This window comes from Chelonoidis abingdonii, chromosome 4, assembly GCF_003597395.2.
Source record: "Chelonoidis abingdonii isolate Lonesome George chromosome 4, CheloAbing_2.0, whole genome shotgun sequence".
Classification (NCBI taxonomy): Eukaryota; Metazoa; Chordata; order Testudines; family Testudinidae; genus Chelonoidis; species Chelonoidis abingdonii.
In genome coordinates, this window is record NC_133772.1 from 8,427,240 (window position 1) to 8,451,762 (window position 24,523).

At 46.2% G+C, this 24,523-nt stretch overlaps 1 protein-coding gene across 1 annotated transcript in view; it reads right to left on the bottom strand.

Moving 5' to 3' along the window:
• Positions 1-24,523, bottom strand: part of SYCP1 (synaptonemal complex protein 1) — an 80,062-nt gene that overhangs the window by 37,586 nt on the left and 17,953 nt on the right. Inside the window, exons 11-16 of the mRNA XM_075064707.1 lie at positions 23,890-23,984; positions 22,426-22,610; positions 21,358-21,425; positions 20,119-20,180; positions 11,001-11,117; positions 8,433-8,537 (exon numbers count right to left, since the gene is read on the bottom strand). Coding sequence (XP_074920808.1) covers positions 8,433-8,537; positions 11,001-11,117; positions 20,119-20,180; positions 21,358-21,425; positions 22,426-22,610; positions 23,890-23,984 — 632 coding nt within the window. The remainder of the gene's footprint in view (positions 1-8,432; positions 8,538-11,000; positions 11,118-20,118; positions 20,181-21,357; positions 21,426-22,425; positions 22,611-23,889; positions 23,985-24,523) is intronic.

Below are 24,523 nucleotides of genomic sequence, written 5' to 3' on the forward strand. Positions count from 1 at the left end.
TACTGGGAGTCCTACTTAGATAATGTCAGGAATCTTCCGACTGTGTAGACTAACATGCTCTGAACAAGATCACACTCTGAAAACTGATACCGCTTTCATAAATGAGCTGTTTGAAAGACTGCTCTGCCAAGGTTTTTGCAAAGTTGGAGCTCTGCAGAGCTTAGAACCTGGTAAGGATCTGGGCAGGAGACTACATTCCATACCAGGGCTGGTCATTTCAAGCATCTGACCATGCTGTTTTGCATTGTGCAACATTCCCAGTAACCTTCCAGCATTTCTTTAATGACATATTCAGGGACATGCTGGACCAATTTGTTGTCATTTCACTGGATGACATCCTCATTGTCTCCAAAAGTCAGGATCATCACATATGCATTGTCTTGGAGAGATTCTGCCACGCCTCTACGCAAATCAACAGCAATGTGAATTTGATAAGGATATAATGGAATTCCTGGGATTGTCTCACCCGAGGGACTCACCCTGGACCCTTGTATGGTGGCAGCAATATCCAACTGGACCATATCCAAGGATGTACGCAATGATTCCTGGGGTTCGCCAATCTCTTCAGACAATTTATTAAAGGACTCTCTAACACTGGTTGCACCCATAATGGTGATCCTACGAACAGTGGCCTGGTTTACCTCATCCACAGAAGCTCAGCTGGCTTTTGATCAACTAAAATCGGCATTCACCTCAGCACCAATTCATGCAGATTCTACTAAACCATTTATGATTGAGGCGGATGCCTCAAATTTTGCCACAGGTGCAATACTATCTCAAAACATGGGCACCCGCAACCCACTCCACCCCTGTACCTTTTATTCTCAGAAGCTAACCCTGGTGGGAAAAAAAATTATGATATTTGGGATAAGGGGCTATTGGTTATTAAGGCAACTTTCAAGGAATGATGACACCTCTAGAAGCAGTCCAGTTCCTGCTAGGGGCGCCTCTAGGTATTTTGCCGCCCTAAGCACGGCAGGCAGGTTGCCTTCAGTGGCTTGCCTGCGGGAGGTCCCCAGTCCCGTGGATTCGGCCGCATGCCTGCGGGATGTCCGCCGAAGCCACGGGACCAGCAGACCCTCCGCAGGCATGCCGCTGAAGGCAACTTGCCTGCCGTCCTCACGGCGACCGGCAGAGCGCTCCCTGTGGCTTGCTGCCCCAGGCACACACTTGGTGTGCTGGTGCCTGAAGCTGCCCCTGGTTCCTGCTCAAAGTCCTGGCAGACCACCAGAACTTGGAATACTTATGGATTGATAGACATTTTAACCATTGCCAGATCCACTGGTCTCTCTTCTTTTCTCACTTTGCCTCTGTTGTAAGTTATCACCTGGTGACAAAAAATGGGAAGATAGATGCCATCTCCCACAAAGACAATATCTCGAAGCAGGCGATGAGTTCTCTACCATCATGCTCAAGGTCTTCAGCTTTGTCAACAAGATGACTGACAGCAGTCTGACTTTCTCCATCTACTCCCTGCCCTCCAACGACACATTCACAACCCAGATCCGACAGGCCCTTGTGGAAGTAGAGAAAGAACTGACAGGGATTTGAAGGGTATTTCAATGCAAACAGTCCCCTCTGTGAGCAATTGTCAGGCTAAACTGTAACCCTAATAACGTGAGATTTGTAGAAGCAAGGATTGTGTGAGGCGAGAGGGAAAGAACTGTGTGAGAAGTTGCTGCAATCTTGAGTTAGATAAGTATGGAATGTAGACTATATTTTAAATTGGTAAGAAAAAGAAGATATCAGGATGACCTATGTATAAACAAAATGCAGCTGTTGCACATTATTGTTTGTAACAAAGGGTATAAATGCTTGCTGTAATGGTTTGTCTAAGAGAGAGCTGTTTCTCTCTCTTCCTCCACGCAATTGCTAGAGATAATAAAGTATCTGACATGCTGCACCCAACCAAAGGAGTGAGAACTGTTTTTCTCCAATACCCTGAACCATGTGGGTACCCAACCTGAGTCAGTGTTCTGACTACAAAATTACCTCCTCTACCACAAGAGTTGTATTTCTATTCTGGAGGGATAAGTTAGGCTTCAGGTATTGAAACTATGCCACAATTTGCTGCCTGCAGGGCATTTTAGCCAATTCAAGACCTGAGATCCAGTTTCAAGGAGCTTCTGCTAGCCAAGACAACAAGCTTTCATCAATATTATATAAGGTCCTGAGACCTCTGTACCCATACCAAAAACCCTTAGGTCTCCTCCCGTCTTTGCCCACACCTCTGCAGGCTTGGTCTACTATATCAATGGACCTCACTGTAAACTGCCACACTCCCAAGGGACACCCAATAATCCTGGTTGTCACTGACCTCCTAACAAGAAGAGAGCTCCTCAATCCATTCTATACTGTTCCTACTGCATAGGAGATGTCTTGGCTCTTCATGGAAAACATCTTCTGCTACCACAGGTTACCAATGAGTATTATATCAGACCAGAGTCCCCAGTTCAGCTCCTGATTTTGTCAGGAATTTCTCAGACTCCTTGGCATCAAATCTCTCACCTTGTCTACCTATCACCCAGACTAATGGGCAAATGGAAAGGGTCAATCAAATCTTGGAGCAGCATCTTCACTGCTTCCTGAGTTACCCCAATGCTACTGGCTTCCCCTGCTGTGTTACGCAAAATAGTCCATACTCTGCAAATTAGAGCTTTCACCCGCTTCCATCCACACTTACTTGTGAGTTTCCCAGTACGGCAGCTGCTGCAGATTCGGCCTCCCACCTAACTTTCAGCTCAAAGAACATGTGCAGTCCCCTAAAAAAAATCCAGACCAAGATGGTCAAGCTGCTGCTAATCTGGATGTAGGGGGAGAAGATTGGGTTCTCTGCCCAGAACCTTAAATTGAGCTGATTTACCAAACTAGACTACCAATATCTGAGTCTTTCAAAATTATAGAAAAGATGAACCCAGTGACCTTCAGGTTACAGCTGCCCAAGTCCTTGAAGATCCACTCATCCTTGACATCTCACTTTTAGAGCCTTACACCAGGAGCCCATACCCAAACTGCTCTAATCTGCCATCCATAACAGTCTGCAGACAAGAGGAGTATTTTATCCATCGAATCCTCAACTCTCAGCAAGTTAGGGAAAGGCTCCAGTACCTGGTGAACTGGAGAGGCTACTGGCTGGACAAGCAGTCTTGGTAACTGCCAGAGAACATCCCAACCCCAGACTTATTGTGAGAGTTTCATTGAAAGTACCCAGAAAAAAAACAGGCCCCACATAGGTGCCCTGGAGGCAGTATTAGGGTCTGCAGCAGAGTCAGTCTTTGGTCAACCTAACAAGCACAGCTGACCTGTACTAGGCTGCCTGACTGGGACAACAGAGGCTGTCTGAGCTGTAGTGGAGTGTGAGTTCTTATGAGAGTAGGTGCATTTAGCCTGGTTGAATCATAACATGTTCCTACACAGTTAGAGACCCACTTTAGACAATCTGAGATAACAGAAGTTGCACCTTTACCCTATCAGCAAAGGCCACAAATAATCTATGTTTCTCTGAACGATTCTGTCTATGTAAAAAGACAGTGCCATTACTGCATCAAGTGTGCAGAGTTTAACTTCATCTGTGTTGACTGAGACTTGTGGAAGAAAAATGGAAGTCATATAAATTGGTTCCTCTGGAATTCTGAATCAACTCTAGGCAGGAACTTGAGACAAGACCTGAGAGTACCTATGTGTTTATGAAATACTGTAGAAGGGGACGTGCCCTGAGGTCCCGAATCTCCCCTACCTTTTGATGTGATGCAAAGGCTACTAAAAAGGCAATATTCACTGATAGGTGGTATAGGGAATACGTTGCAAAGGGAAGAAGAGGAGGCCCCCTCATCAACCTTGTCAATAATATACTGAAGTCCAGTCATGGAGTCTGCTACTCACTGCTAGGCACCTCCTTGTGGCTTATCTGGGGATTAGCTGTCAACCAGTCTGACACCACCTGCTTCAGTTGCTTGCCCTATGATCTCTCTCTTGCTCGCTCTCTGTGTGGACTCAATTGCTCCTTTTTCATGACTTGGCCCTCTAGTTATAGTTTTCCTCTTTCAGGGTATCAAAGTCCCTCTGGACTAACTGTCTGAATCAGTCTTTAGCACATTCTGGGCAGCGGAGCTACCTCACTAGTAGCTGGCAGGGGAATATGGGTCAGCCCACAACTCCAGGTTCCAGTGCAGGGGCCTGATGTCTAGCAACCATAGTATGTAATCTGTCCGGGAACTGAAAAGGACCATCCCCTCAAATTGCAGATCTTCAGTGGTTGCTTGGACCTCTTTGGGGATGCCCAATGCCTGCACCCAGTACTCTCAGCATTATGACAGCCATGGCTGTGGACTGGGTGGCCATGTTCAACTCATCCATGGTTGCCTGTAATGCCACTTTGCCTATCATCTGTCCTTCTCTCACATCATCCTTCAGTTCAACACTGTAGTCCTGCAGTAACTTGGAAAGGAATGGGAGTCACACTTTCCCACACCAAGAAGCTGTATTTCATGAATAACACCTTTTAATTTGCCATGAGGAACTGCAAGAAGGCCAAAGAATATGCCTTTCAACTGAAAAGTTTCTTTGGATTCTTGTCCTTTGGCAGGCCTTATTTTCTCTTGTAAACACCAATAAGAGTGACCTTGGGATAGTGTGTACACAGAACTGATTGAGCCCCTTCAGTGGTACTTAATACCACTTTTCAACCTACTATGAAGTCAGAGGGAGTGAGGCTCAGGTATTCCAAAGCGCTTGCAGAGTACAAACTGTCATTAATAGGTAAGGCAATTATTGTGGACAGTATGTAACTCAAATTTCAAATAGTTTATGGATATTCTTTTGGATTATGTTTGTTTTGACAGCCCAGGTATCTGCAACTTCAGACAAGAGTTCCTGGAATACCCAAAAGTCATCCACTGTTGGCACCAGGGCCAGATCGATAGCCTCAACAGGTGAGGAAGAGAATTCCCTGGGCACTGAGGGAAACTGGAGTGTCCTCCTAGCCTGCCCTGTTGGCTCTCCCTCCTGTTCTTCCAATTCCAGTGAGGAAGTGACAACAGATAGCAAGATCTCCTTCTCCCCCTCATGGAGGCTTTTACCACAGGAAGAGACTCCAGGGCTGATGCAACGGCAGGCCCCATGGGCAATACAGCCATGGAGGCATCTCGTATTGATACTGTCTAGGTTGTGGGTGGTCCATTCACTACTGTCTTGCAGAGGGCCAGGTACTGATTGTCCTTTGGGTATCATTCCAGTTTCTCTGAGGAGGACTTGCTGTTGCAGCCAGGAGAGAAAAAGGAGAAAATCTTCTTCAGGAATGGTGGTGCCATTAGGTGCAGGTCCAGCAAGGATGGTGCTGGTACAAGTACCAGGGTCAGTACTAGTACCAATATTGGTGCTTGGGTTGATGTGGGAGACAAAGAGAAAGTGAAACCATCAAACCTTGGTGCCTGAAGTGATTTCTTAGTCAGTGTCACGGTCGGGGCTTGAAGGTATCTCGGTGCCAAAGCTGATATAGGGGCCAAATCTCTCTGGCTTTCTTTGATATTGGTGCCCTACCACTGTCTCTGGAACGCCTCAGTAATATGTCTTTGGACTTGGAGTCCTCCTTCCAGGGAACCCATGATTTTCACTGCTGTAAATGAGCTTCAAGCACTCTGTGCTGGATTCAAAGTGTCCTGGGCTTCTCTCTTCCAGTGTCAGTGCAGAGGTCAGCACTGATGTTCTCCTATTCGAGAGCCCGTTTATGTCGATTCCAATCAGGTGTGCGCACGCACGTGCACAGTAGCCAGAAGATTCTTTCCTTAGCAGCCGCCGTAGGGTCAGCCTGGGCACCCCCTGGAGTTGCACCTTCATGGCACCCAATGTAGAGCTCTGCCAACCCGCCACTCCCTTAGTTCCTTCTCACCGCCAGTAACGGTAGCTGGAACTTCCCTGGCTCTTGCTCCAGCAAGTGGCTTAGCAGCTCCACTCTCATTGTATTATTCTTGTTTAGTCAGTTAGTTTAGTTTGTTACCTAGTTAATTAGTCCTAAGTTCTGTTACAGGGGTTTTCCCACCTGCTTCCCACTTTCCTTGCCACCTGGGGCATGGCATGATCCCTGGGTTTCAAGACCTGCAAGGACTGCGTGAAATGCATGCCAAGGAGTGACCCCCGCACATCTTGTCTATGATGTCTGGGCGAAGGTCACCAAAAAGACAGCTGTAAAATCTGTCAGGAATTCCAACCAAGAACCCTGAGAGCAAGCAGCAGCTTAAAATCCTCCTCATGGAGGCAGCTCTTCAACCATAGTCGGACCCCACTCCCAGGGACCCTACCACTAGCACATTGTCTTCGGTGTGGAGCACACCAGCGCCCTCTTCAAGGGACCAGGCACCAAAGAAACATGTGCCCAAGGAGCCTCGGCACTGTCATGGAGTGTCTTGAGGACACTCCAGCCTTCAGTATGGGTCCCAGTCACCAGTGTAGAAAAAGGAGAGGGTTGAAAGGGGTCGATCCGCAATACCTAGGCCCAGAGACCAGCCATCAGTGGCACCACAGTCGGGCCCCAGCTTTGAGACGCAAGGGGTGGCCATGTTGACTCCTGCCGAGGTGAGGCAGTCAAGTCCGGGCCAATCACGTTCACCGAACCTCTCTAAGAGCCTGCTGCTTCTGTCCAGTCCTGAAGCGTTTGGGGCAGTGCAGGACCTCCTCAGACTCACTGCACTGTTCTTGCCGCCCACGCAGAAGACGTTGGCATTGCAGGCTCCATCCCATCCTGTGCAGTCTAAGGAAAAGCCAGCTATAACAACATGCTGTTCCCCATTGCCAACCACAGATACCAAAGCCTCCATCCAGGGAGCAAAGTCCCCGGACTCCTGACGCTACACATCAAGAGGTGCAGCACCACCGTGGTCCTCATATTCCAAGGCTTCCAAGTTGGACTTGTACCGCTTCAACTATAGCGGGAGCAGAAGGTCATTCCTCCAGGCACCATCACAGAAGGTCCCGACCAAGGCACTGGGCCCCTCAATGGCAGAACTCAGCTCAGTTGCCCTTCTGGACTACATGGGCTTTCCACCAAGCCCAGGGTGGAGCCAAGGCTCTCGCTTGGGTGCCACTTCAGTTGTGTCTGCTACCTTTGTCTCACTACGGCTGAGCAGCTACTTCCGGTGTCAATGCTGGCATCTGAGTCAACATTGCCAACACTGGCACCAACAGCAGCAGCCCCTTCGGCAGTGCGCTCGGCTCCAGGGGCTCAGGTCACGACGTCAACAGCACCCTCAGCACTGACTGTGGCACTGGTCCCTGAAGGCACCAACACTGCCATCAACACTGCCTTAACCAATGTTGATGACCACCATGGTGCAGACACACTACCTAACTGTGCCTCAGGCACTGACCTGGGGGGTGATGTCGATGATGGTGTGCTTCTCGACACCAAGACCAGACCAGCCCATCACTGTCCCCACTGGCTCACGTGATTCCTCCGGCGAGGATGGAATGGAACAACCACCTCCCTTAGTGGCCTCCTCATCTTACCCAGATGAGGCACTTGCAGGCTCTACCATTGCCTCAGCCCTGGAAGACTCCAGGATGTTGCAGCAGTTGCTCTGCCGGGTCGCATGGGGTCTGAGCATTAAACCAGAAGAAGTTACAGATGATGCAGACTCTGTGGTAGACATCCTACCCCCTTTGGGCCATTCCCATATCATCTTACCGCTAATTAAGACCCTGGACACGAACAACACATCTTGAAGAACAACAGTTACGAGAACGTGAGTAACCATTCTTTTGCAGTACTGGAGTACCCATCAGTGCCAAAACTCCTGATGCCAGTGTCAACTTTCTTCCAACTCCTCCCTCCTGGAATCAGAAGTGTGCCGAGTTGCCAGAGTACTTGCAGAAAAGAGCCTCCTTGGTTCCTGACAGGACATTTCTTCTCATGGATTTTTAAATATAATATATGTAATGTAAAAACTCATAAGAACATTAAAATGGTGATACTGGGTCAGAATAATGGTCTATCTAGACCAGTATCCTGTGTTCCGACATTGGCCAGTGCCAGATGCTTTTAGAAGGAATTAACAAAGTAGGATAATTATGGAGTAATCCATTCCCTGTCATCCAGTCCCAGCTTCTAGCAGTCAGAGAGAGGTTTAGCAACACCTGGAACATGGCATTGCATCTCTGACCATCCTGGCTGATAGTCATTGATGGGCCTATCCTCCATGAACTTATCTAATTCTTTTTTGAACCTGATTATACTTTTAACCTTCACAAAATACCCTAGCAATGAGTTCCACAGGTTGACTGTGTGTTGTGTGAAGAAGTACGGCCTTGTATTTATTTTAAGCCTCCTGTCTATTTCATTGCATGCACAATAATTTCTGTAAGTCACTAATCTGGATATTCAAGCGTATTATATCAATAAGATATTTCTAAGAAAAAAAAAAGTCACCCTTTCTACAGACCTCTCTGATTTGAAGAATATCCTTCATCTCTTTTTCTCTCTTTTGTAATTTCTCAATAGTGATCTCAAGATGTTTCTTTTCAGATAAAAGTCCTTGAACTTGTTCCTGTTTAAGAACATTGAGCTCAAAATTTACAAAATTAGGGCTTGGACATAAAAAGAATAAGCTTAATTGGCTAAATTCAACCCTAGCATATGTGAGCATATTTTTAATATCATTTCTAATTACACAATCAAATGCAGGACCATAAGTAACATTGTGTAATAAATACATATACATTGCAGCCACATTAGACTATATTAATAATTTGGGGCATCTATGTACAATTTATTAATTCTAGTTGATATTATAAAGTTGTTCTTATGAAACTGTTGTATCATGGAACGTGGATGTGGAATCCACCATTTTCTGCCAGACCAGGAGCAATAGTCAATCATTAAACCTTAAACTGTGGCCTATTAAGGTGGAAACACCTTGGGCCAATAGGTTGGGAGAAGCTAATCCCTCCATCTCCTCTCCAGAGAAGGGGAGTGGAAAATCCCCAGCAGCAAAGGAACCAGGTATTATTGGCTGGCCATATAACATGAGTGACAGGCTCCCTGAGACAAACAGGAAACCTTGACAGCAGTAAGGAAGAAATGGACATGCCTTCACCGGGGAAGGGGGAGGAGCTGGGAGGGTCCAATTTTTGTCTAAATCTGCATCTCTCTCATGCCATTAAGTAAAGAGTAAGTGTTTTTGAATCCTGTGCAAAATCTGATGGCTTTCACTATCACATGCCCCTGAAGGGTTAAACACAGAAGGCTAACACATTCAATAGGATTCTAGGGGCATGGCTACACTTATATTTTTGCAGCGCTGGTAGTTACAGCTGTGGTCGTACAACTGTGTAGGGCCAGCACTGCAGTGTGTCCACACTGATAGCGACCAGCGCTGCAGTGTGGCCACATTTGCAGCATTTGCAGCGCTGTTGGGAGTGGTGCATTGTGGGCAGCTATGCCAGCGTTCAAGTGGCTGCACCGTGCTTTTCAAAAGCAGCGGCTGGTGTGGTCGGAGGAGTGCTGACAGCGGAGCTATCCGTTGCGGATGATGACAGAGAGAGTGGATTTTGGAGCAGACACTGTGACAGCTCCCTGCTTGCCAAAGTTCAAAAAAGAGGGGGGGGTGGAGTGTGACAGGGAGCGTCGGGAGACAGAGAGAGTGGATTTTTGGAGCAGACCACTGTGTGACAGCTCCCTGCCTTGCAAATTCTGGCCATTTTCCCCACCCCTCTCTCAATCACTCTTAAAGTTAAAAGGCTTCAGAACAGATAAGAGCTTCTCCAATGGACTCCCTCCCTTCCCTGCCCCCCCCCCCCACCGTGCTGTTTGTCTCTCAAGCAAACACTGTGAACATTCAAAGCCTCGGCTCGCTCGCTCGCTGCAGCACAGAGCAGCTGTGTTTGTTTTTTAGATAAGTAGCTCCGGGGAGTACCTTCACGGTTTGTTGGTTAACAGAATTGTGGGATACCCCAATTACCCTGCGAGGCCATATAACAGCGCTGGTGAGTGTCCACACCTGATGAGCAGCGCTGCATCAGCAGCGCTGGATTCGCTACACCCGTAGCAGACCAGGTGTACAGCCAGCGCTGCAGGAAGGGAGTTGCAGTGCTGGCTGAGCTCTGTAAGTGTGGACACCTGGTAAGTTGCAGCGCTGTAACCCCCTCACGAGCGCTGCAACTTGCAAGTGTACCCAAGCCCTAGGGAACAAGCAAGAGCTGCTGGGGAGGCTTGCAGGAGATGGCATTAGTTTCAGAAGATATACATTTGGATCATAGCATCCCAACTGCCAAGAGTTGTCAGACACAATCTGCACTTGGAGTATATGCCTAAATGCCCAAAGCCAGGGACAATGCTAACCACCAGCCAGCCCCAGCAAGCTAAGGGCATGTGGGATTCAGTATTTGCATCCCCTCACTGCAATCTGTCGAGTGCCTAGCAGGGGGAGCTTAACCAGATCTGTAACAAGGAGTCAGTGCTGGCCGAATCTAGGATTCACAAGGCCTGTAGTTGGCCCTAGGGTGACCAGATAGCAAGTGTGAAAAATCAGGACACTTTGAGAGGGCTTGGGGCTGTGTATATAGCAGCATATATAAGACAAACCCCTACTATCAGGACGCTCCCGATAATATTGGGAAGTCTGTTCACCCTAGTTGGCCCCTCAGTCTGTTCTAAGGGGCCATTTGATTGAATGATGTGGGATACAATTTCAGTGAAGGAATTGTGGCAACTGGGGCCCTGAATCCTTTTTATAGCTTCAGATCCCTGAAGGTTTTGTCTATAAAGGAGCACCTGTACTGCCCCAACAGGCACTGTTATGTAGTTTGCCACTCTCTGTTAGCTGGGCGTGCGCGTCACTATAAATGAGAATCTTATGTACAGGCGATTCTCAAAGAAAAGCATCTTCGCTTGGAGGGGGGGAAAATTGACAAAAATTAGCTATAAAACTTTTAAAATAGCTAATTCAAGAGGTAACACAAATAAATTGAAATTTTAAGTACAATTAACAAGAAAATCCACATAGTCTAACCTTAAACTCTGAGTGGTCAGAGTCCTTAATTTCTCTCTCTTTTATTAATATCATTTTTTCTGATTGTTCACACACTAGCTGCTGCTCCAAATCTTTTTGAAGTTTTACTGACCTCTCCTAAATAGTAAAGAAAAATGTTTTAAAATGTATCTTTTAAAATGTACCAGTAAGCTAGGAAGATTTATTAAGTATATGGGTTGTTTTCAGTCATATTTTTACACAACAAAGAATACATACTAATCCCTCTCCCCCATCCCACTCCCACTCAAAGTCAATGCTGGAAGTGCCTCCGAGCCCACGTCTGGGTAAACCACACAGATGACAGAATGGAAAGAGGACCATGAAATCCACAATGAACCATACTATGTGAATCTAATAAAAATGAAGAGTACTCAGATAATACAATGATAGGCACTAGTATAAGACTCTACTGAATTTAAGGAATTTATACTGCCAGAGTCACAGGTGACTGGCCCCTTGTAAGAGGAGATGTGGCCAGCTCCAATGCCCTCATTAATTAGCTCCTTCCCAGCCTGACACATGGGCCTTGCAAAAGAGCTGAGGGCTGGCAGGCAAGGCAGGAGGCCAGGTACTCCAGGGGAACTAGCCTGGGGCAGTGTTCTGTACCAGAGAGACTCAAAAGTAGCTCAGAAAGCAGCAGAAAAGAGGGTTCAGAAAATAAGCTGAAGAGAAGCCCACAAAGGGCAGAAAAAAATTTTTGTTTGTATGGACTTTTTAATAGGACTTTTGCTACCCCAGAAGGTGGTGTTTGTGACTTGACCAGAGAGCCAAGCCACATCTCCAGCACCAACTTGTGTATGTGGAGTTTATTAAAGAGGCTCTGAAGAAGAGGGAAACAGAGGCAGAGTACTACAGAGCTACCCCAGGTAGGCAAGGGGTGTTGCAGAGCAGGCACACTCTGTTAGAGGGTCAGCACCAGCTCCTGAAGGTACTTCCCTAAAGGGAAATTTCTAGTACATGTCATTCCCTTCCATAATGATTCACTGGGGAAAAGTTTGGTAGAACTGCAATTCCTTGTTATGCCTGACATACAGGAAAAAATAGTGTCTCGTAGGGAGAAAATGTAATTCCATTGAAAAGGGTCTGTAAGCACCCACTAAAGGCTCACACACTTCCCACAACCCCACACCATGTATGTAAGAACGTGAAAAGTATATAGGATACCCTAGTGTGAGTACTTTGATGAAAGACTGTCTACGCTTCAAGCTGGAAAAGACGGTTACTCACCTTTGTAACTGTTGTTCTTCGAGATGTGTAGTTGCTCATATCCATTCCAGTTAGGTGTGCCGCGCCGGCATGCCACGTTCGTCGGAGAAACTTTTACCCTAGCAAACAACTGGATGGCCGGCAGTTCGCCCCTGGAGTTGGTCCATATGGCGCCTGATATTATTAACCTGCCGATCCAACCGCCTCCTCATTCCGTCTTGCCGGTACGTCCAAACAGTGGGGAAGGAGGGTGGGGTGCTGGAATGGATGAGAACACATCTCGAAGAACAACAGTTACAAAGGAGTACGGTATTTTTTCTCGAGCGCTGCTCATATCCATTCCAGTTAGGTGAGTCCCAGCCTTATGTAGCGGTGTCCGATAAAAATGGCAGAATGTAAAAAACTGCGGAGCCAAAGGCTGCAGATACTCTTGCACTGTTGAACCAGGCATAATGCAGCAAGGGTAATGCTGAGGACATGGAGCTGCATGATAATTTTGTGGTAAGGATACACACGTTACGCAAGGCGGAGCAGATGAAGCCGGAGCCTGGTAAGAACGCATGGTGGATGTGCTTGGGGAAATGTGAGCAAATCATAACAAGTGCGGGTGCAATCATCACCACAAGATGAGTCCACTGAGAGGAACAGGGTAGCCTTTCCTCGGACTGCACTGTACCGAGAAGTTGGGGCATGTTACAAATGGTTTTTCCGGCTCACATAAAAGCGACGCTCTACAGATGTCCAGGAGTGCAAATGGTGTCCCTGTCGTTCGAGTGTGGAACACTGAAAGGCCCGAAACCACCGTAGGGAGAAAGCGGGATGTGAAACGAACTGCACCTTTGCTCTTGTTGAAGACATAAAGTTGGGATGGACCACCATAAAGAGCCTGAGCCTCGAGACTCGTCTGGCCGATGTAATGGCACGAGGAAGCTGTCTCAGACAGCTATAGCAGCGAGCAGGTCGCTAACGGTACTGGAGGGAGACATAAGTCTTGTAAACCCAGGTTGAGGTTCCCAGGTGGGGGCGCGTACCTAAGGGTGTTGGCGCTCCAAACCCTTGAGACCCCGAACATAGAGTGTGAGAAACACAGAACAGGCCACCTTTAGCCTGGATGAAGTGGAGATGGCTGCAAGTGACCTCGGCGAACACCGCTAGGCCCTGCGTTGCCCAGACCGGAGGGTAGTCCAAAATCGTAGGATCGAGACCCAGCAGGAGTAAAGATTAAGCGTTTCGCACCTGGTCGAGAACGCTTCCACCTTGGCCAGGTACGTTGACCAGGGGGAAGGCATGCCGCCACCCTGATAGTCCGTCGGAGCCACCACGTGAGTGAGAAACCTGCAGGTTCCAGGCGGCGAAGTCTTTCCTGGTCTGATGTACGATCTGGGTGGAGTGGCAGGTAATTGGGCAGGCTATTGAGACAGGCCGAGCAACGGTGGGCGTATTAGTGCTGCCTGGAACACGTCCTGGAGTGATCTATGATGCGCGCCTTCTGCTTCCGGCGAAGTGAGCAGGACCCCAATGAGCGGGAACGCGGAAGGCAAAAGGTGTTGGCCCTCACGGGCATGAGACAGCGTCCGAGATACGTGCCCAGGAGAGACTTAGAAGGACAGGACCTCGACATTTTCCCGTTCTCGCGGTAAGCGAACAGGTCCATATGTGGGGAAAAAACCCACTGCTGGCCAAAAATGCGACAATCAGGCAGCGGCACCACTCATGAGACAGGAAAACCCTGCTCGAGTCGATGCCAAGGGACAGGATGCACCAGATTTATCGAGTGGGCTAGCAAAATCCCAGAGCATGGATGACTCCTGACAAACGAGGGAGGACCATGTCCCTCCCAGGTTGTCTATGTAGTACATGGTCGTCTGAGGGCTGTAAACCTGACTGCTACGGGCCCGCAGTGCTGCTGAGAAACCCTGGCCCGCCAGGCGATGCTCTCATCTTGAAACATTGATGTGGAACGCCAGCCCCTGAGAAGACCAAGGCCTTAAGCTCGAAGGGTTACTGAGGTGAGGCACCTGACTGAGAATGACGCTCTCCATCGCGTCACGGGACAGTGAGGGCTGGGGCGGGATAGAGCTTGGCATCCCTGCACACCAGGGCAGGGAGTTGCACTTCTGGTTAGGGAGGAGGGGAGCCTAGGTCTCAGGGAATGTGGTAATTGGAAACATTGGGGCCTACCGGTGGTACGCCAATTTTGAGCCAAACTTGGGGTGGAGATCGACAGAGGACAGAGTTTGCCGTATTTGGTTACAAAACTAGCAGAAGCATGACTGCCTCCGGAGACCGAGACAACAATTCGTTGCACCCCACCGCAGCTATGTTTCCGTACGGACCATCAGGCCCTAGACATGTGAATAGGTCCTTGACAAATGGGCCCCCCAACCCCCCCCCCCCCCCACCCCCGGGGTCTTTTTGATGTGGGGTGGGAAAAACGTGGTGTTCTTGAAGTCTCTCAGATTAAGCCATCGCCCCGAAAGCGATACGAAACGGCAATCCGTAGCAGTCGATGGGTGGCAAACTATGGCCACACACATCGTTAATGCCTTGGGTCTGTTTGTGAAGGGGGGCCCCCAAAACACCAAAGGGGCAGGACCGGTTAAACTGGAAGTAACCACGGTGGCTAGATAGCGGAGTATCTCTGTGCGGAGGGAAGTGGCAATGTTGAAGAACATACGCGTCCTTCCCATATTATGAGAGGCGGCGGTTTACCAGGTCGCTCCAGGGGAGAAAAAAATCCTAAGACAGGGGTGTGGTGATTTTAAACAATATATGTTCCCAGGATGCCTGCAGAACTTTCAAAACTCTAGATTTAAACTGGTTGATCACGTAGGTGTAGGATAGTCTGAGTACCTCCGTACGACCACGGGGGTTAGGGAATATTGCCCCCTTCGATTCTTCCATCGGCGTTTCCGCCTGTTGTAAGAGGGGAATTTATGCCCAAGAGGAAAGAGTCCCTTGAAGAGGACGAGGGTTGGAACAGATTCGGAGTTTTGGCACCCAAACTTCCACATGGTTGCAGGGGACCGCGAACTGAATTAACTGGGCACACCACGGCGAGGAAGTAGGATGGTAAGCAGCTTGTAACCGGTTCGCGCCTCGGCGCACCTTAGATGTTTGAAGTTCGGTCTTGGTCCTACCCGATCTTTGTGATTCGTGACCTCCGGGGGAATTTCCTTTTTGGGCCCTTCTTTTTTAGGGGAGGAGAGGGGGGGGGCGGGGGATGGGGGCGGGATGTTCCCCTTGAAAAAACGGGGGTTTCGGGTTTTCTCTGCAACCACCTCAAGTCGCGCCTAACTGCCAGCCCGATCTAGTGGTAGGCAACAGAGTGTAGTGTGTGGCTAGGGACGGAAACGCCTGCTTTAATATGAGGTCTCAGCTAAGCATGCGAGAGAAGAGACTCAATTAGGACCTAGGTTGCCACCTTCACAGCACTGATGGAATACTGCGTTATAAACTAAATGGATTCACGCCAAAGAGCGAATCCTTCTACCACCAATGGTAAGTTGGTGAAGGCGGAGTTTAGTGGGAATGGAACCATGAAGATGCTCCTCAATGGGTATCAACGAGGCGCGAGAGAAGAAGCTTCTAGCCGCCTTTGTTTTTTTTCCCTTTTCCTTTTTTTACCAAGAGAGGCAGTGAACTCTTGGCCGGTCCTTAACCAGTTTGATGGAAAGCGTTCATAATATAATCCCCGTTCATCAAGGTGTAGGATTATAGGGGCTAAGCAGGGTTATTGATTTTGCCACGGCAGCGAGCTATAAGAGCCTTGCAGAATACCAACCTTGCGGCTGAGTTTAGGGGGGGGGTTTTCCTTCCAGACGCCCTTTTAGCCCCCCCCCTTTTCGAAAATTTTTTTTCCCGGGGGGGGCTTTGGGGGGCCGGGGGCCCCTTTTTTTTTTTGGTGGGCCCATCCGTCCCTTTCTGACACTTGAATGACGAGTGCATCAGGGGGGGGACGGACAGACAGTTCGTTTTACCCCCATAGTAGTATGCATTGCCTGGATACGGTCCGAAATAAACGGATTAGGGCCCCTCCTTGCGGAGCGGGCAACCAGCGACAAGAAAAAATTTTTGGACCCACTACACCGGGTGCCCTAATCTCCGGACCTCTGCAGCCTGGAGGTGCCGCAGGGTGAGTTTGTACCCTCCATGTACGGAGGAGCCTGTGGCTCTCAGGTTGTGTGTCCCAGAATCTCGCGGCGAGGTCTGCATAAAGCCTCGTCCGGTGGGAAGGACACTGATGCGTGTTCTGGATGCATTGCAGGTCTGAAAGTCTATGGCAAGAGAGTTCTGACTCTCCAGGACCTTTGCCCACTTGCCACCTGGCGGTACCGCAAGGCGCACTGTACTGTACCGAGATCTGGACCTGCGCCAGAGCGCGTGCGTGGGAGGCGACCGAGATACTCAGGTGGGGTGGCCTACAGGAGTACAGTTGCTTTTGCTGATCCGAGACGGGTCCGGGTGGTATATCGGTTGTATTCGTTGGGACATCTGTGCGGCGAGTTTTTTCGTCTCTTGGTGTCCCAAGGCGAGTATTTTTTACCTGCGTACAGGTTAGTGCGACGGGAACTTGGGGTGACCATCTGCGGAACCGTGATCATGAACGCTGCCCGCTTCTGCTTTTCAACCCCCAAACCCAGAGGTATGGTCATATTAAAGGTTCATTTTGTAGTAGCCGCACCGTGTGGATGGTGTGTTTTTTGCCGCGTTTTCATGATTTTCCACTCGGTCACGGCACACGAGGAGGCGCCTCGTCGTGGGAGAGAGTCTCCTGGAGGAACGTAAGCTCGACCACAGTTTCACCGGGGAGCTGTGACAGGCCCTTGTGGGACCTGATCGACTTGCCATCTAGCAGTGCCTCTTTGTGTTGCAATCTTGTAGACAGATCTCTGTCCGCGGTTTGCAGTTTCACTTGTGGGTCAGTTTTGCGAAGGCTTGACCACGCGTGCGCCGGGGGCATTTTGGCACGGAGTGAACGGTTTAACCGGGTGTACGCTTTGCATCAGGGACCGGGGTGTCGGTGCGGCGGGCAGTGTCGTGGCTGTGGGGGCGTGCCCTCGTCTTAGATGAGCTCTGCTGCGGTGCTTTTAATGCACGGTGGCAGCAGAGCGAGTGAAGGGTCAACCATTTGGGTGGGCCGGGGAGCAGTCAGTGTCCCACTACAATGCCCTGTGGGGCCAGGGAGTTATCGACGGTGCTATGTTTTTTTTCGCAGCAGGGTGATGTCGTGCCTGGCGAGTCGAGCTTTAGAGCGGCGCTTCTCTGGCTGCGGTGCAGTTGCAGGATGGCGCAGGTCAGTAAGCTCACGCATTGGGCAGTGCCGGAGCGGGTCATGCCTGGATTCAACGGCCGTGGGTTGGGGACGGAAATCAACGTGCCGCGGTCTTGTCGGTACCGCAGTTTTTTTCCTGGGTTGCGGCCGGGCGTGGCACTCTTTTTCTGGTGCACTGGGGTGGCTCATTGGAGCGATGATTAGCAGGAAGGCTCAACAGCCCCATGCGAGCGCAGGCACTGGATCGACGGCCCCGCGGAGACCGAATCAACGGTTGGCCGGGGGGGCGGGGGGGGGGTTTCCTTCTTAAAAGTTTTTGGGGGGGGGGGCCTCCAGCGTTGTTGCCTGGCATCCGACGTACGAGCTCTCTGGCTGCGGTGCAGTTTGACACAGAAGCGCAGTAGCAGGGAGCTTAAACACCAGCGGGTCCGGGGAGCTGCGGGGGGGCCAAAAAAACTTGGGGGGCCAAGAGTCCTCGTGGCTTTCTTCAACCCCAGAAGAGAGGGCGGTTGCCGGGTCGATGTGTGCGGACTGGCCGGTCCGGGTCCCGCGTTCGGGAGACGGCTTCTGGCCGCTGAGTAGCCAGCGCCTCGGTTGCAGAAGTTGGAGGGAAAGGAAAGTGGTCGGCTTTCCCAAATTTTTGTTCTCAGGCTATAAACACCTTGCCAATGGGCACTTAGCGTGTGAAAAAATAGATCCCCCAAGCCTAAACAGAGTCGTGTGGCTCCTATCGCACGCGGAGGCCGGCCAAGCACGGCACTACGACACCAGTTGAGCCGGCATGGGGCTCGGCCGGTCGGGGGGGCTACTCCCGTAAGCCCGCTTACTATGTAATACTATGTAGCAAAGGGAAAAAAACGCATAATAAGTAATATATATAAAAGAATTATAACTAATACTAAGACACAATAACTCAGTAGCTAGGAAACGGAGTCAAATAGCTAAAGCGTGCGCTCCACGTTTCCAACGACCACACGGGCAGTAAGAATAGGAACTGGGACGGTTGATCGGCTGGGTAATATATCAGCCATAGTGGACTCCAGGCGACCCTGCCGGCCCACCAGTGTTAGCTAGGGTAAAGTTATCTCAACGAACGTAGGGGGCAGCTGCGCGACACCTAACTGTGGAAGTATGGCAAGACGTGGAGTAGAAGGTTGTAATTCCAGCTTGAGAAGACATACCGCGTTACTTTTGTCACACTAAGCATGCTAAAAAAGGAGCCGTGGCCATGCAAGCCAGCTGTTGCCGTCGATAATCTAGGCCTCTTTGACAGGTAAGTTGTTGGACGTGGTAGCCCCCTACTGCTTTTATCTTTCCACGCAGCTGCACTCTATTGTAGGAACTTGCGTTGATCAGAAAAAAAAGACAAGATATCTCGTGTTGCAATAATACCTTTTTTTCCCCCGGGGCGGCTCAACAGATGTAGGACATGTTCTTGGTATCAACATGATATTTCTCATTTCTATGCACGTCGTTTGTGTGGAACTTGAGAGTTACAATCCACGGAACACCAAATAGACGGTCAGTGTAGTGTGTTAGTCCTGTATCAGCAACGAAAGAGGAGTCGTGTGTGGCACCGGAGAGGCTAAACAAAATTTATTGGCATATTTATTGGCAGATTGCTCTATTTTAAAAACATTCTAGTTTCTACAAACTAAAAGTTACAGAAAAAACAGACCACAGTGGGATCCAGAAGGTGGCATATTAAATAATTTTTAAATTATTATTGAATCATTTCACAACTTCATGTCAGAGGAGTTCAAACAGGGGTAGGGCAGTTACAAACATCATGGAGAAAAATTGAGTATTTAGAAAGGCATCTGAATGAAGAACAGGGTGAATGTTTGGCATTACCAAGACTAGGTCATCCCATCCATAGGAGATGGCATGCGAAAGGAGGAGTGAGAGAAGAAAATGAAATAGGAGCATCAAAGGCTCAATTCCTAGCCATACACAGGAAGCAAAATAAGAGATGAAGTCCAACGCGTAGGCTGTGGTGGAGTTGTGGAAGGCCCAGGCAAAGGGGAACCAGAAGTAGTATTCAGGGACTTCAAAAGAGATGAGTGAAATAGTCTAAATGATCAATTAGAAAGTTAAGTTTAGTGGCAAGCTTTGAATAGATTGGAGATGGTTGATATGGGGTCTCTAGGAAGCCTCTAGAAGGGACGCTGGACCCCAAACGAAAAATAAATGTCTTTAGACCAGTGGTTCTTAACCTGGGGTACACACACCCCTTGGGGGTGTGAGATGCCCTTTCTGGGGGTGTGAGACATTCCAGATTTTTTTAGAAGGTAAATCATCGAAAACACACATTAAGCATAGGCACATAAGTACGACTACTTTGTTTCATCAAACCTATTTATTCAAACTTTTTAACATCATGCATTTTTAATGATTGCTGCGTTAAATTTTAACTGCAAAATTAAAATAAATATAAAATTCTCTCTCTTTCATTCTATATTTATGATATATCTAGGTTTAAAGAACTGACCTACTTCAATACTTTTTGATAAAGGGTGCAAGAACATATTTTTGAGAACCAAAGGGGTGCAAGCTGCAGTAGAGGTTAAGAACCACTGCTTTAGACTATTAACATCTAGGACAATTTATATTTACCAAGGCTTCTGTCAGATCTTCAAGTTGTGTTTCTTTGTCACTTTTTAGTTTGGTCATCTCTTCTACAGCAAATACAACGTAAAGATTTAATACAAAATGGATACAACTTTATATATTAATATATTATCAACATTGTTTTTCCCCCTCAAAAGCTTTTTAGGTCCCAATTCAGTAAAGGACTTAATTTTGTGCAAATGAGTAGCTTTACTGACTTCATTGGCACTGCATGTGCTCAAAATTCCAAAATGTACCGAAGTATCTTGCTGAATCAGGGCCAAACATATTGCCTTTTATTTTTAGTTTCAAGTCATGTATGAAAATTAATTTATATTTTACCATTGAATATATTTTTCTATGGAGTTAAAAAAGACATTGGCCCAAATCCAGAAATCTTGACTCAAGGCCATATTCTGCTCTAAATTATATCTTGGTAACATGACTTAATTGAAAGCTGAGCTGGACAAATACTTCAAAAAAGTATTAGTGAACATACATTTCAATAAAAATTAAATCATTCACTTCAGTGGTATTCACAACCCTACTTATGTTTTCCACACACACATCTATAAGTGAATTATTATTTGCAAGAATGCACAGAAAAAGCTAGTTTTAGAATACTTATACAAATGTCAGCTTGCACAAAGATTTGGACCATAACTGTTCATGCGCATGGCTATCCTGAAATCTCACAGATTTTCCTCCTCCTGTTTAATAAAAGTTGCAGCTATTCAATCAGGAAGTAAATTCCGTAGTACTGTTTTTTAGACACCAATCACACACCACAAATAATGATTGCTAATATTCAAGACAAACAGTTCAAAAAACACCTTTTGGCAGAAATATTTTTGCGTAAGGAAATTATGAATTTCTTTATAAGAATATGAAAGTAATGAAAATCTTAGGGCCAGCATTCTGGATCAATTCAAATTCTGCTTCGCAAGGGACCTGGGAAAAGGGAGAAAAGGTAGTTTATGTTGTCATCTTTCCACTTCCTCAGTCTTCGAACTGATCTTCCGTATAATTTAGAACAGTCTAAAAAAGACAGGCATTCATCAACATTACACTACCAGAGGATCTCCCCTACATTGATCATATACATACTACATCATGAATCAAAATACAAGACACTGGACTGGGTATTATACAGATAACACCAACCTTCTCAGAGAACTAATACTGATATTTTTACCTGTACCCAGCTCTTGCAAAACAACGTATTCTTTTTTCGGCAAATCTTACCCAGTTCAACAGATTTATTTTGGAGCTCTGAGGCAAGTATTTCTGACTCTTCTTCAAGTTGCTTCAATCTATTTAAGAGCATAATTAGAGCATAAAAAGCATAATTAGAGCATAAAAAGAGTATTTTTCCATGTAGGATTTAAACTAGAAAAGTAAGTCATATTTCTACTGGAAATACAATGCGTCTTTCTGCCTGCTAACAAGCAGATAGGTAAATATACTATGCATATAGGCAAGTAAGCTGTGAGAAATTTAAGTAACAAACATTCTTTCAACATGTTGCTTGAATTGCGGGCATAATACAATTAGTTAAAAAAAATTAGTTAAAAATAAATTGATAAAGAGATACATTCCCAAAATTTAGATTTTTTTTAAAGTAAATGTTACATTTTTTCAAAAAAAATCGTGTCCAGATTTTACCCTTAGACTACTATGAATCTGGAGTAACCATAGAAAAGTCAGTGCAGTTACTCCAGATTTACACCAATTTATGTGCGAGCCAGTTTCTACTAGTGATATCACATTATAGCGCAATGCAGTCAATCTCCTGAAAAACTCCATTACAAGAATTGCATAAAATACCTACTTTCTAGATCAAATTCTAGTTTTGCTGAGATTAATTTTAATTACCATCAATTACTTCTTACAAAAAAACCCAAACATTTTAATGACAAATTAAATGAAAGAACATTAAGTAGCACTAAATAATAATACTATTATATACCCACTGAATGTCCGTATCACTACATTTATTATTATTGAATACTTCTATTACAGTACTGCCTACAAGTCCCAATTGAGATTAGGGCCACATTGTGCTAAACACAACACACACACAGTAAGAGAAAGAACCAGTCCTAAAAAGCTAACTATTCAGAAAAAAAAAAACTCCAAAGGATGTGAGAAATTAAGGATGATACTTTACAGGTAGAAAACTGAGGCACAAAGATTAGGTAGTTTACTCAAGGCCACACAGAAAGCTCTACAGAAGAGCTAGGAACTGAACACTGTTTAGTGCCTTAAATCGCAAGATCATCCTTTCACTCTAAATGTAAAAACCTTTCTAACCTATTTTGTTCTCTTTTCAACAACTCTTTCAAATTCGAAACAGTAATTTCAAATTCTTCAACCACTGAGGCATGCAAAGCCCTAGTTTCTTTAAGTTCTTCCATTTGTGCTTCTTTTTCTACAGTGACTTCAATTAAGGTTTTCATTGCAGTCCGTAATTCGGTTTCTAAACTCTTCTGAACAGTCTAAATGGAAAGAAGTGTAAAAAAATAAAATTTGTTGTAAATATGTGTAAGACGTAACCCCCCATATTCATAATGGAAATATGATTATGATATGGGTATGAGATATCTGAAATGTACTTTATACAAGATGGCTCATGTAAGATCTCATTGGGAAAGTTATGATCATCTGAATGTGTTTATCCAATTCGTATGTATGTATCATTTTTGTATCTGAAGCTGGGAATATTGACCATGTCTCTGTATTTCAAATATGCTCCGTTGGATGAGGCCAAATAATGTCAGTGGCTTACTGAAGACAATGCACACAGGCATAAGGATTACCCCAGGAACTGTGTGCAACAGAAACCTCTCAGAGATAATTCTACACAATGGGAACTGTTTGACCCAGGTCACAGCAAAAAAGCTTTCCAGCAAGTGGGGGGAAGATATAAAAGAGGGACAATGACAACATGAGCAGCCTTACTCTCCCTACAACAAAACATCTGAGGAACAAAGACTGAACTGTGGGAAGTGCTGGTCCCAGGCTGGAAGGATTTTTAGCCTGTGTAAGAAAACCTGGGAAAGCCAAGGCAACTTGTGCCTTAAGAATCCGCCAGCCTGTTTATCACCCAGGGTGAGAATTTGCTAATTTGTATCCTACATACCTAATGTGTTAAGCTCAGTTTGCGGCTTTTGTTTATTTACTAACGTAATCTGTTTTGTTCTGTTTGCTATCTCTTTAACCACTTAAAATCTACCTTTTGTAGTTAATAAACTTATTTCGTTTATTATTAAACCCAGTTTATGTAATTTCTAAGGGGGGGAAGAAGTCGTGCACATCTCTCTTCACATTGAGGAAGAGGGCAGATTTTTATGAGCTTGCGCTGTGCAGATTTTTCTATACAGTGCAAGACAGTATTATTTTGGGTTTATCTCCCAAAAGGGGTGTGCACGTGAGTGCTGGGGGAATCCTCTCGCACAGAGCTGACTTCAGTTTGGCTGTAGCTGGGTGTGGCCCTACCTCTGCGTGTGTGCTGCAATAGGCCGGGGAGCCTAATTCAGCAAAACAGGGAGTGGGAACCCAGGGTGGTGGAGAAGGAGAGGCTCAGTGAAATCCTAGTACATTAGATGACATCCCAGAAGGGGGGTCCAACTCATCACAATGTGTAATAGTAAGCAATTACAATTCAGGGCTTGGATGAAAAGTACTGACAATTGCTTGTACAAATTACACATTTACCTTATTTATATTACATTTTGATTTGTAAAACAAAAAAAAAAAAGTTAGAGCATGTCATACCTCTGTTTTTTGCAGCAAAACTTTAGCTTCTTCCAGTTTTCCCATCAAATGTTCCTGTTTGCTCTCTGATTCTTTTAACATTTCTTTTTGTTGTTCTAAATGACAATTGTTACAGATAAGATATACACTAATGTTTCTAAACATTATGTCATGTACCAAACAATAAATTTGATTGTACTCTACAATAATTTGTACGATATATGCCACTTAAATAATTTATCTATCTATCGCAATGATTTAGGAGAGAGACATGAGACAGCACTGCATATATATCACTTTTCATGATGTAAATATAAAATACAGGGAATACTGTACTTTATATATGTTTTATTTATAAAATTTAATTAACTGTACCCATCCTAGGCACAACATGGTATAAAAAAACTAAACTATAAAACTTCCAACCCTCCAAAATAAATATTAATTATTCCTCATCTACCCAATGAATTAGGATTCTCCCCACAATTTTACAAAGTGAAGCAAACAGAAATAACTTAATTACTGATAAAATTATATAATTTTATGTGTCAAAATCACTGAAAACATACCGCTATTTTTAAGAAGTATTTAATTTAATTAAAAATGGCTGATTAACAGTTAAGAAGACTGAAGTCCTTTCTTTGTCCTCTGCAAG